Source organism: Bombus pascuorum, chromosome 14 (assembly GCF_905332965.1).
Source record: "Bombus pascuorum chromosome 14, iyBomPasc1.1, whole genome shotgun sequence".
In the NCBI taxonomy this organism is placed as follows: Eukaryota; Metazoa; Arthropoda; class Insecta; order Hymenoptera; family Apidae; genus Bombus; species Bombus pascuorum.
The window spans coordinates 2600366-2614196 of record NC_083501.1 but is presented as its reverse complement, the minus strand read 5'-3'; the positions used below and the strand labels follow the sequence as shown (position 1 = coordinate 2614196).

Genomic DNA, 13831 nt, shown 5'->3' with positions numbered 1-13831 from the left:
GGGATCCTGCGACTTGGTGCGAGACGGATGGACAGACAGGATCGCCGCAACTCCGTTCCACGAACGCGCTTCGAGGAAACGGCAGGGTGGGGGTGGCATTGGTCAATTTACGAGATAGAATTCCCGGCCGATATGCAAGGCGATATTACACCGTAGAGCGCTTCGAGCCTCGTCTATCGAGGAGAGTTTGTTTCTTTTTCCCAGCGACCACCCGATAACGTTTATTTGCGGTTAGATCGGCCGCGGTCCGGACTGAATCAGAGATCCGGGATCAGGGGATTGCCAGTGTAACAGATTTGTCGCTAGTGAAAGTTTCCGTGCTCCGTGATACTGTATTTCTTAGGTGCGGCGTTGCTGCGATTCGTTCTTTATTGCTTTTCCTCCTTTTCTTTGATCCGAGTTTCGATCACCGAGGAAACTTGCTCGCGGTAGTCAAACGTTTGAAATTTATGCGAACGAAGTAGTATACCTTGTACGTTCAACGAGAATCAAGCGAACTTTTGTTGCATCGCGACGGCGAAGCAAGTTAAATCTATTTCGTCCGGCTTGTTCTTGGGAATCTACCGATATTCCGTTTCTATCGTGCAAACATAAGAAAGGAAAAATTGATTAAAATGTTTCGCGTCATTTATTTCATTTATTTCATTTATTTCATTTATTTCACCTTCAAATGTATTTTCTTTGCAAATATTTGTTAATTACCGCTAACATCGTTAGCATCGAAGAGCTCGTTAATTTCATTTGTTTATCGACAACCCATTTTTATCTGTCTCCTATCAAGTTCGAAGGCAAGAAGACGTATATTCGGTGCGGATGAAGTCGAGTATGAACTCTACGTAGTTGAAACAAATAAATTCAATTAAACTAATCGATAAAAATAGAAATAACAAATCGCTGGTACAAAGATACCTTGCCACGGTAGGAATTCGTCGGAACGCAATTAACTCGACAATTACGATGAGAATTGCATAAGTTCTCTCGACTCGTCGTTAGACAAAAAATTATGCTCTTCCATAACGTTTTCCTCGTTGCGTAATTAAAGCATTTTGCATAAACGTCTACGCTTGTTCGTCGAAGCGATAGTTAAGAAGCTTTCGATCGTACGTTTTTCATCTGCTTCCAACAAAATTCGACTTTGCTCCAGCGAAATTATGAATTTAAATCAATTGCAAAGGGGCGTACGAAACCACGGGGGAAGAGAATTACAAGAAAAGAGAAAATGTGTTGGAAGGCAGGAGAAATGGGGATAGACGAGCATCGAAAGATAACGCGTACCTAATACATTTGACCAGCTTAAATAATTATTTATTACGCGCTGTCCAAACGGGAATGAAAATGGAAAGACACGAAAGGACGAAGGAAGGTAGAAAAATTTTCATGGCCGTTGGGTGGAATTAGGGTAAGAAACGGGTGAAAAATTGGTCGGGAAACGAAACATTTACGCGACATGACGGACCAATCTCTTGTAACAGCGTTCCCTCCTTGAACTTGTCAGATTAGATGGGATCGTGTGATGCACAGTGACACAACGGTAACGTACTTTTCACGGTGAGAGTGAATGGACTGTTCTACGTCCTTCGTTGCGATCGGTTAATAAATGTACCTACTTGTCACGCGAGTCTGTGCCACGCTGCGTATCGTTTGTTCGATTAAGTGTAAAGTGAAAGATACCGGTTCCATCACCGCTATTTGGATTTAATGCAGTGCGACGATCAAGTGATCAGAGGAGTTACAGTGTCATGCCGAATTTTTCATCCATACGTTTTATCGTTCTCGCAGCACTACTCTACCTTTGCATATTCGCGCCTCTATTATTCGTAATTGGACGTTCCTTTGACAGTGCTCCGATATTCCTTTTGATCGAAAATTCGGATACTTTGTGCTGTTCGACGACATATTCGTTAATCTATGGCACGGAATTGTCTTTAACGTCTCATATGAAATGTAAATTGGCGATAGAACGAAAACCCGAAGCTTCTAGCGTGGTACACGGATGATCGATATGTTTCCTTCGAAGCTGTTCCAGCGAGAGGCTGGCGTTCGTCGAATTCGATTTCGGAAAATTGATACCCGGCGAAAGCGACTTACTTTTAATATCGCGCGAAAAGTAATCTGCTCGTTCAGTTTGCGAGATGGAAGCGTTTCGTTCGCGTGGTATCGCTTGATATCGCCAAATAACGCGTAATTTTCTATAGGGACTCGTTTTCAAAAATTCCGAACGATTAGCTAAATTACATCGCTCTCTTTTTAGACTTTTTTTTTTTTTTAGAGGATTGACTTCAAAAGGCTGCAACTTCACCTTAAAAGCTAAATTAATATCGTGTTTTTGAAATTCTGCCCGGGTCGTGATTAATGGAAAACTTTTAGTTTCGAAATGCGTTTACGCAAAGCTTTCGAAAGTTTCTCTCGTGCCCCCTTTTTCTTTTTCTTTTATTGGCTGCTGCAATTTAAAATACGAGATTCCACGAAATATGGTACGGGGAAAGGTTGTTTCGAAACACGTAGGAATCGCGAGTGCGAACATTTTACATTTTTTCTGAAATTTCTCATCCATAAAACGAAATACCAGCAAATCGTTATATTTTTTTTGAAAAACACAGTGGCAATTATTTCACGTTGTTAGAATTCAAAATCTATCGATTTACGCGATGAACGAACTACGTTCCGTTCGTTCTTAATTAATATCCGTTACAAACAAAATCCTTTCTCGGTCGTCAGGGTACAGTTTTCATTTTATTAATCTGTTCGAACATCTTCCGCGTCATCGGCTTCTCGTTTTCTGCATTCTACAACATCATTATCCTTACGATTTCGCCGTATATACGATACGTGTACTTCGTGTCGCGCATGGAACGTTCATCCGATAGAAAGGTTTTCGATCGAAATTATTAAAAACGATATACTTTCCAAACACACGCTCGCATATACACCGATCAATCGAACAACGTTCTCCACAAATTTCATGGACGTACGTACGATAGAAGAAGAATTTGCATTTTCAATTTGTGTATGTATATCGTAGGTATTGGAAGTTCAAGTTGAACTTGCAGTATTCTGTTTCCTGAAACGTCACGTTTTTAATGAAATCGCAAAAAGGAGATCTATATTCAAAATCAATTACAATTTTCTCTTACTCTTCCCCGACAGATTATATTACGCGTGTGGCAAATTCCGCCTGCCAACAAACGCGATATCTCTAGCACGTCTCTTTATTTTTCGTGCAAAGCTGCTTGTAACTCTACCTTATTTTCAAGAGCATAGCAACTTGTCGGTCGCGTTGCGTTTTTGTCGCACAATCTGCTTCGGGACAACGAGAGTGTACTTGTGACGTGCATCGAAACTGTTGCTTGCAGTTGCCGTTGCTAACGATGCAACTTCCGTGTCCATCCTTGTGACGCGTTACCTAAACGTCGTTGGAAACGAAGGAAGCCAATTTACTACGCGTCGTGCTTAACGATATACCGAGACCGACGTTACGATTATTTGACTAAGAGGAAGCTGCAACCACCGAATTAGTACGTCGATGAATTTCGTCGTGATGGAACCACCGATTTTACCGACAATGGTTTCCCTTCGAACAAGGTTTCGTATCGGCTCAGACCCTTCGCTTCCACGGATAATCTCGCAACGATTAAGAGATTTGTAGCTTCTTTCTTAAGTAACTCGAGCATCGCGATTCCTCTCGAGTATACGGCTCGCGGGAATTTTTCAACGTAATATCTCGTAACATAGCCGGGACGATAGAAAGGGTCGCGGTATATCCGAGCGAAACTGCTCTCAACGCTTAATAATTTGAGCCGGTCGACGTAAGAAGTTGAGCAGCAGACTGCTGAAAGTTGTTCGAGACGTTGATGACAGGAAAAACCGCGATGGCTGACGATATACATACTTTGTATCCACTTTGCTTTTTTCAAAGCTCCCTCGACGTTCGCTTTAATAGCCGTTTCTTGTATCGACAAATTTTACACTCTCCGCGATAATTGTATACTGCCGCGCTCTTCCATTCTTATGCAAAACATCAACTTGGTACTCGTAGAAAGCGCCACAGATTTTGTCAATTACCAGAAGCGTATAGATCTTTCGACGAAACCTCGCGTTTCGCGTTTTCACGGGATGGTATTCCATTTAACGGCGATAAATCAAGCGGCAAAGATTTTTCCCGCGGAACCTAGACGCGTCTCGGAGAGGAACGCGCGGAAATCGAGGATTCTAAGCGACACGCTGTCGCCGGAAATCTAAAAGATCGGTTGTTTCCGTGGTAGAACAGTCCCGAGCGACCGAATTCGTAGAGTAAACCGACAACGGTACAGCTCCTCGGAGCGTGGAGGATTGTCAGCCGCCAGCAACGATTCGGTCGTCCAAATCCCGGTCGTATCCGTACTCTGGACTAGACTGTAATCGGGTCGTAGGTCAATCTTAAACTGCAGAGCTATACGCGTGATTCCCGGACTATTTTAATCCCGAGGACTTGCCGGTGCACCTGCTAGACGACAAGGATACATACTATAGCTGCGCAACTTGGAATCTGGCATCGTCTAGCCAACGGGGATAGAAAGACCCAATTACACCTCGTTCGTCCAGAATTGGACGAATACATACAAGACGCTTAAGATGCCTTAACTACCATGGGATTTGTAACAGCCTTCTCCAACTGTCGAGATTGGTTTAAGCACTCTGGCCGAGCTCTACCAATCACTGGCCGTTCCTATATTCTACGTTTCTCGATTATAGATTCGTTTCGTCGCGTCGGACGAACGAACAAGTGCGATCGACTTGGACTTCATTCGTCTGATTGCGAAAATAATAGTCTGAACAGCGTTGTCGAGAATCCTATGCTTTCCAAGCGCAACGAGTGACCGTCAGTGGCGATATAGTAGAAAATATCTTGGGAAGTTTCGAGTAATCTCGACCATGTCGATGGAACCTTGACGTGGAGATGCCAAACGATACGTTACGTTTGATCGCAATTGCAAGTTGTTAGTTAAAGTTGTGATTTAAAACAACGTAGCTTGTACTTGTAAATCAAGGATTAAGTAATACACGCGTTTGATTTGGAGTCGCGTCTTTATAAAACGACGCTCGATTAAAATTTGGAAACAGGCACGCAGACGAAATGGCAGATAAATCCGGAGCAAAGGTGGTCGGTTGATCGGACAAACGTCGTTTCGCGGTAGAGAAACCGACAGATGTTCGACCGTCTTTTAGAAAATAACGATCGATACCGATGGCGAACCGGTCGAAGAACATCGCCTACTTAAGATTTATACTTTGCAGTTACGCTGTGTTTATTCTACTCTTCCTGTTACTTGTATTTTTCCACGTGTCGAGTAGTTTGCGCCGCTTTTCTATTATTTGCCCCCGTTAACCCCTGTTAACGTACACCGTGAATTTGCTTTCGCTGGCCGCGATTCACGTACATATTTCTAAGAGCAAGAACATAGGAAGAGACTTCAAGTTGGAAACTTTCTACGGTGGAATATATCGCGCGGCGATTTAGCGAGTAAATTTTAGGCCAAACTGGCCTGCTGCTAGCCGATACCATGGAAGCTGATAGGCGTAAAGTTGAACGGTGTAGCAGTTATCGGAAATCTGATACGTTGTTAAAAATATCCGATAAAACTGTCACGTGATTGACACAAAGGGCGAGAGTATCTATTTTTAATTTGCAAAACTGCAGAAAAGAAGGATAAACGAATGAAAATCGATGTTAAGTGAAATCTCGTACTCTTCGAGTCGTTTCTCGTCGGCGCGCGAAAGAGAAGTCAATCTTACGCGTTTCATTACCATTTAGTCGCTGCGTTACCGACGATGTTGGATCGAACGACAAACTCTATTAAATAATTCGTCGTTTCGTTATTTTTCAGGGCTCAGGAAGGCTGGTAAAGTGGAACGAGAGAAGTTGCAGCGATCAACCGCTTAAACATTACGGCGAGGCGATGAAACACGGAGGCTAGACAGGCGGATTACCGTGCGATTAATGCGCCCTATGACGCTCGTTTAATGGCCCATGCTCGGACCGTGTGATGAACGCGAACGAGTGCACGATTTCCCTCGGAGGTTGAATTAAATGGACAGGCAGGAAGAACCCATTTGTACGCCCATTTGTACCGATTGTTCGCGACAACGTGCAAGGACACAAGCCGAGAACATAAACTGTAAAAAACACGTATCGAACGGTACCCGGCAGGTACTCGGTGCCATCGCGCCGTTTCTTTCTTCGTCTTTCCACGATTTTCACAACGTTGTTGGAGATTCGTTCGCACAGCGAGAAACGATCACGGTCGATTTCTCGCGCAAACTTTGAACGAATGGTCCTGTTTCTCGCGATTGCAAGATCGAGGAAAACGCGAGTCGGCCTGTAATTTGTCGGCGACCGGCTAAAGCGGCACAATTGTCTCGAATTACGATCGATGCGAATCCCGATCGAAGGATATAGCGAAGAGATATAATAGCGGTTTCCGCGTGCAAAAGAGCTTAATCCCCGGGAGGCCGATCGTCGCGCGATATTAAAACTTCGGGGGATCGAAATTACAGCCACTGTCGATAAAAGCTTACAAATAGATTCGAAAGAATCGATAATGCACGCGTGGAAATCCTGGCTCGAAGCAAGCCACGTGCACGACGAATAATACGATCCCTCCTCGAATCCACGTCTTCTCGATCACCAAGGGAGAAGCACCAGATAGATTCGTAAAATCCTTATCTACCTACGCTGTGTTCGCGTCGTCACGTCGCATTCTTTCTTCGCCATTAACGTTGCTTTCTCCAACGACGCCACGTCTGACAGCGAATCGGTGATCGTCGCGTATTTCGGGACTATTCCTTCGCGCGACCAGCGAATCCAAAGAGTGGAAGACAAAATCGATTGGAGATCAGTTATGATTCTGGATGCTAGCTTGCACACGGAACGCAGATAAGCTGGGGCAAAAGGATGAAAGTGAGATGGGTGTATCCGAGTCCTGATTACATCGAATGATACCACGATCTCTGTGAGTAACTGTTAAAGAGATCGAAGTGTTTTCACGTTCGTCGTAGCTGTTGTTCGAGGGGCGAGGAAGGATCAGCGCAGAGACAGGAAAGAAAGAAAGATCGACAGTATGAAGGATCGTCGTGGAAGATGGCTGTACGCCGTGCTGCCTCTCGTCACGTTCCTCTCGCACCAAATAGGTGAGTCTGTATATTCGTCCCTTATCGAAGATGCTAGGATTCGACGCGTACAGCTGCTTCGAAACTCGTGCACGTCTGACTTTCTCGTAAAATGTTTCTCAATTGTTTCAAAATGTCGCGGCTATTCGAGTACGCGAGATTCGAAATTGCGAGCGATTTGTCTTATCCGACGACGAGGAAGCCGAAAGAGATCGGTGTACCGATCGGTCTCGTAACGTTGCGTGGGGAGATTCGTTCGTTCGGTGTTTGACAGTCGACGAGTTGATCGTAATTTCTGAGGCGTATTAACGTTCCCTCGAAGGCGGCTATCGAGGGGAAGTTAAGGCGAGGAAAAGCGTCGAAACGTCTTATTCGAGGTGTTTCGCGTTCACGAGGAAGCTTTCGATCGAGTGGCTCGCACGCGAGGCTTTTTGCACCTGTGGAAACGAGGATCGCAGTTATCCGAGGAATTCGCAGCATCGCAGGCGGTAAAAAGTGGTGGAACACCGGTAGATAAGAAGCTTCGAGTGCTTTCGCAATTATGGAAAGACAGAGCTATTCCAGCCGGGCATTCTTAAGCGTCTTTAACCGCTATCGCGGTCTAGTTGATTTCCATACGATGAATGGATTCATGAATAAAAGAGTTACGATCACCGAGGATTCTCCAGAGTCTGGTGAAGGCAACTTGCCAATAATTTCGACGCGACAGAACCGTTACCGATGTTTCGAACAATTTTTCATTACGACGCGACCATTTAGCTCGAGTTACGCCGAACCATCGTCCTTCATTTCCATGAACTGGAAACGGCGAAACTCCACTTGCAAAGTATTTTAGTCGACGAAGTTTCCTCTTAACGAGATTATAACCGAGAGTCGAAAAATGGTATTTAAAGGGCCCGCGACTCGTCTTTGTTAAAAATATGACAAGCTAAATTCTCAATAATCGGAACATAACGAGACACCGTTGGCGATATTCGTAACCCGAGGAATCGTTAAGAGCGTGCGCGTAAAAGGTAACACGAACGTGTTTGAACCTACCCGCTTAAATATTAATATCCAGTAGCAATTCGCGTGTAACTTTGTTACACGGTAACAACTTTGACGATAAAAATGCTTGGCGGTGTTGGCGAGAGATTATCGCGTAAGAAATAGCGAGGACACGTTTGCCTCGATAACAAGGCGTCACAATTATTCAAAAATGCAGATACACGGCTTGTTTATGCGACCTTTCGCTATCCGCCGCTGATTTCGAAACGGTATTTTCACGCATATTTGCCATGTACAACTATACCGCGCTTTGCATATATCGCGTCGCTGAAGGAGAGATCGATGGCATAAAAATCGATGGCTACGCGATCCTACCAAGAATCTGTTCCACTTTTTCAAGAGCGTGCGCTGTAACTTTTGGAAAATACAGTTTCTTTGGAAATATTTAACGAAAAGGTCGTTAAATGGTTGCAGAGTAAAATCCGATATTCTTTCAAAATGACGTATTTTCTTGTCAAAATAGGAATATTCGTGCCTTTCGTTCGTGTAAACATTCGTATCGCGTTGTCAATCGTTATGCCGGTAATTAGCAATTAAACATTTTACCAAAGAACGCGTACAACGTAGAAAAGCGTTACCTCATCGCTGCGGTTTATTAAAATAATCAAGCTCTACACGTCGGTATTAATAACCTTGTTTATCGCTGAAACAACGCGCAACGATCAAACGAACAAGTTTCGAAGCAACAAAAACGAAATAATATGGCAGGAAAGTGGAATGGAACTTCAGCTAATGGAGAAGCTATGGAAACGAAATGAAAACTTGTCGATGTTATTTATTAGCAACAGAATTTACGTTACGGTTACGGTCGTATTTTGAACGCCGCTAATCTATTTTTAACGGTTTGCAAGAACATACGTTGAATATCGAATCCGTACCTATATATCGCGTAACCGAGAACGCGTGCCTTTAATTAAAAGTTTATAGAATATAATTATGAAACTTCCCTCGGGTCTGATGAAATTAAATTCCGCCATTACAGTTTCCGATAACAAAGCATTTCACAACGTTATTAATTGTAACTGTTACTATACATAAGGATAGATACGATATTTTCTTCACCGCGTGATTCCGATCTATGCTCGATGCAGCATGAAAACTCGAAATAATTCCGACTCAAGTTTCAGCTGCGAACACAAGTTTTGTAGTCGCTGTTGCTTACATGTCGCATGAAATTCGATCAGCGATGAATTTTCCCGCATTTTTTACAATTTGTTACCCTTCCCTCTGATAGAAACAACTCCCATTGTTCTACGCTAAAGTCTTAGCAAAACTAAAACAATAAAAAAAAAAAAAAAAAAAAAAAAAAAAAAAAAACAAAAAAACGGTCTTACTAAAGCGTCACTTACGGGATGATCGAATATTGATTCAAATATATCGGTAATATCGTGATGACGGGGGACCGTGACGCGCTTAAAAACTTGAAACTCAATTATCCGCGTTCTTTAATGAACACGTTATTCTGCTTTCCCGTCGGGCTATTAGTTTAGGGAAAATAAACATGGGCCGAATTAACGGAACAAATTTGCCGCCATCTCGTCGGCATCGTTGACATGATCGCGTCTTGCGGTAGTTTTCCTCCAAGCTATCCGTGGCCGGATCGACGGGGACGAGGTGTCTGGAAATTCCATCGAGGCGAACTTTCTTACGAGCGTCGTGGAAAATTGCATTTTTAAGCGACAGCTCATTTACCGATAACTAACTTGCTGGGGCTCGTCTTTGACTCGTGAAATCAATCTTTCCGTTTCCTGTTGACCACGCGCCTTTCTATCGTCTCTGCAACCGAGCCGGCTCACCTCGATCGAAATTGGAATTTTATTTTCGTACGAACCCACGGTTTATTCTTCCTGTGTACACTACTGTCTTCTAACGAACTTGCAGAGTTTACCTTAGGAAAGTTCTTGTAAAAGCATGGTTCGGCTGTGCCGAAGTTGCCGTATTATCATGAATTTCGTAAGCTGTGTTTTCACACTTTCGTCCTTCGCGCGGAGAACTTCTTTGCCTTCGATTTCGTCCAACCATCGGATCCTAATTAATACTATTTTTGTACAGCAAGGCCAAGTTTCTGTTCGCACGTACCTTCTTTCTGTACGATTTAGCCTTCGATTCGCGCCTTTCAACGTTACTCGTCCAAGCAACTCCGAACTCGAGCATACGATTAGTCGCGTTCCAGTCGCGACGAATAGACGAAAGATATGGGAGAAGCGAGGTGGAAACGTTGAGGAAGCGTCGATGTCGATGCTCAAGGTAACAGCGATATCTCGATATTTCGAAGGATAGTGTCTCGGAATTGTGCGCTCAGGCGGACGTGTTACACGTTTGCGGAATGCGGTTGATTGTAAGTCGAGAACCCAATTTGCCAAACTCAAGTTCCGTCGTTTGGGAATGGAAGGGGTTGCACACCGCAAGGACGTTGCGGCGTTCTATTGAAGTTGTAGCAGCTGATGTTATTATGCCATGTTCGGGGAGCTACTCGGACGGATATTGTGGATTTAGAGCACACCTCGTTTCAACTCCATCGGAGAATGTCAAAATTAAAGCCGGCCAAGCATCGCATTGGTAGGTAGGTTATTACATCGCGTGTACCGCTACGACCCGCCAGCTTTATTTTCATCCGATTATTGCAACAAGTGCTTATTAAGCAATCCCGCCTCACCTTGCGACGCACATTTGCGCCGTCACGAACTGCCTTTCTGCATTTATCGTTTCTGAATGCAAATGTAGCCTATTGTCCGATGTCGACGCCTCTCCACGTGTCCGACCGTTTCCATACTTTTATCGAGGATTGCCGGTTCTGTTTAATTTAATGGAATTACATCGTGCTCCAACCTTTGCCTGTGACTCTAATTCTTTCCCATTGAAACGAGTCACGGACAGCGATAAAATGTTCGTTTACGGCGAAAAATTCACGTCGACTGAAAAATCCGTCTCGACGCGACGTCTCAAGTTAACCAGCTAGCTGTTTCCGACTTTGAGTATACTCGTCGTCGTTCGCTTTCTATCACACGTTTTACGTACAAACTTTTCAAAGTTCTCGAAACAACCAACCGGTTAATACGACAGGTAAAGCGGAAAAGTAGAATAGAAAATCGATGAATCTGCAATCTTTGAAAGATATCGTGGTATTCGCCGAATTGGTTATCAACGAAGCTGAAAGTAGAAACGTTCGAAGCGAATTTCATCAAACGTTTATAAAATTAACACGGCCTAGAGCACCGAAAAGTGGAGACATCGGAGCAGCAGTGCTTAGCGGGATCGACTGGCAAATGGAAGCCATTGGTGGAGAAGATCGCGTACAGAGTACAGGGAAACAGACGAACGGATAGAGCGTAAACCGTTGATATTGGGCTTATCAAAGTGATTCACGTGACTGGTCGACGGTATTATGCAAATGACCCGTAAAATTATCGTACCCTTCGGGCATCAGCAGACAAGGGAGAAACTGAACTTTCCATTAAACGTGACAGAACGCTTTTGCGTCGGCTAGCTAGGGATATCGCCACGAAAGGCTATCGATAACGCATCTCTGATGGCGTTAAACGGTTTCTTAATTGTCAAGTATTTATCATAATCCCGGTGAATTTTTCAGACGCGACTCGATCTTCTAATTCCTTATTACCGTTTCGTTTAAAAGATACAAGAAATTTGATTTGCCACGTACGTATAAAGTTCGCTTTAATTTCAGGCAAACAACCGAGCAAATTATTTTGTCGCCAACAAGTGCACGACTATCGATAGAAAATTGGAAATGTTAAAGGGATCGTTCATCTCGACCTTTAAACGAACGTGTGGTTTTTTAACGCGGTCTTGACACGCGCGAGAATTGCCTCTGTCGGATAGCGTTTGATGCAAAAAACGAGAAAGGATCCTAAATTTCCTGCATTGATTTTCTTCTGAAAACAAACAGAGGCATAGACGATAAGAACGAAACAGCTGCATAGAAAAGAGAGAGAATGAGATTTCATTTGTCCGTTTGCTAGCGCTAACGCGCATTCCCAATATTTTTCCTCGAAACGAAATGAAAACAGCTTATCCGTTGTAACGAAAAACGGGTCAATTCCGTGTCGCGGTATTCGTCGTGGAAATTCTAGCGCGATGAATTGGTCGTCTTTCACGGCGAGATTTTTCGACCAAGCGATCACGAACCTTGCGTGAATTTTTCGCGAACGAAAACGGCTATGCAGATACGCGCAACGTGTATCGTTTAAACTACGTCAAAGCAACGAACGCGCACGATCGAGCATCGATGGCTTTCTATCGACATATGTATATATGTGTCGGGTTATCATTAGGTTTAGGGGCGTGTAACGAATCTTTCTTTGGATCAGACGTCGTTGTTATGCAAGAGCGAAGATATTTACTAGTGCAATTATGATTCTGACAGAATTAGACAAGTAACCGTGGTAATTAGATACTCGGGATGCGAATGGCAATGATCTTGGACGAATGCGATTTCTTCCACAGTCCAAGTCGAACTCGACTTACCGATCCACGATTCGGGGGTGACTCAACGTACTTGTCCACGGCTCAAGTAGAACCAATCCGACTGAATCTCAGTCCAAGCGGAACTGCCCTTATATACTCCTCTCCGTACCTCTCTGTGCTCCTCGGGTCAATCTTTGTTTTTAAGGAGAGCTACTTAATTACCCCATACGTCTGTTAGGTAAAAACGTCCCTCCCATGACCGTGCCTACGTTCAGCGACCCGCTAGGGTCATTTCGAGCCTAAGCCCACTGTCATTAATCTCGGGCACCCATACTCGGATCATTAAATCATAAACAACCATTTCTCAGTTTTATCATTTAAATACAGCTATAATAAAGAGTCTGGACCAAAGTATCGGGGACCTTCCAAACGTTCTGAGAGAAAGGCCCCGATGTCCTTTCATCTTCTACATATATATATATATATATATATATATATGTAGAACATAATTTATATGTAGAACAGAATTTGACGATTAATCGTGACGATCGGATACTCGAGATGCTAATGACAGTAATCTTAGGTTCAATAACGAATATACGGTCAACAGGATGGCAAATGCGCTTACTTCTCCAAAGCCAAAGTGGAACTGAACTTACTTGTCCACGGTCCAAGTGGAACTCCCCTCGTGTACTTTTCTCTGTACCTCTCTGTACTCTTCGGGTCAACTATATTTTGAAGGAGAGCTATACAACTACTCCGTACGTTTGTTAGGTAAAAACGTGCATCTCGTGACTGTGGCTACGTTTAGCGATCAGATGTGTCACTTCGAGCCCGAGCCTACTGTCATAAATCTGGGGCAGACATACTCGGATTAAATCATGAACAACTACTTCTAAGTTTTATTATTTAAGTACAGCTATAATAAAAAGTCTGGACTAAAGTATCGGGAACCTTCCTAAACGTTGCAAAAGAAAGAGCTCGATGTCCTTTTATCTCCGACATATGTATCTACGTAAATACATACGTATGTAATAGGTGACGGTGTGACTAAATGAAATAGATTCAACGTTGGATATTCTTTCCTTTCATCGATATCTTCGTTCCACTTAGCCGAAAGAGCGGAGGAAACAGGAAGCAATCCCTCCGATGCGATGGTTGTCGAGAGTGTGTCCGGCAAATTTATATCCATAGACAAGTCGTGTAACGGTCG

The 13831-nt window shown here is 43.6% G+C and overlaps 1 protein-coding gene across 5 annotated transcripts in view; it reads left to right on the top strand.

Moving 5' to 3' along the window:
- Positions 1 to 13831, top strand: part of LOC132914275 (basement membrane-specific heparan sulfate proteoglycan core protein-like) — a 265195-nt gene that overhangs the window by 124571 nt on the left and 126793 nt on the right. For all 5 annotated transcript variants that reach the window (XM_060973259.1, XM_060973257.1, XM_060973258.1 and 2 more), the window contains exon 2: positions 5872 to 7167. In XM_060973259.1, coding sequence (XP_060829242.1) covers positions 7098 to 7167 — 70 coding nt within the window. In that variant the 5' untranslated portion in view covers positions 5872 to 7097. The remainder of the gene's footprint in view (positions 1 to 5871; positions 7168 to 13831) is intronic.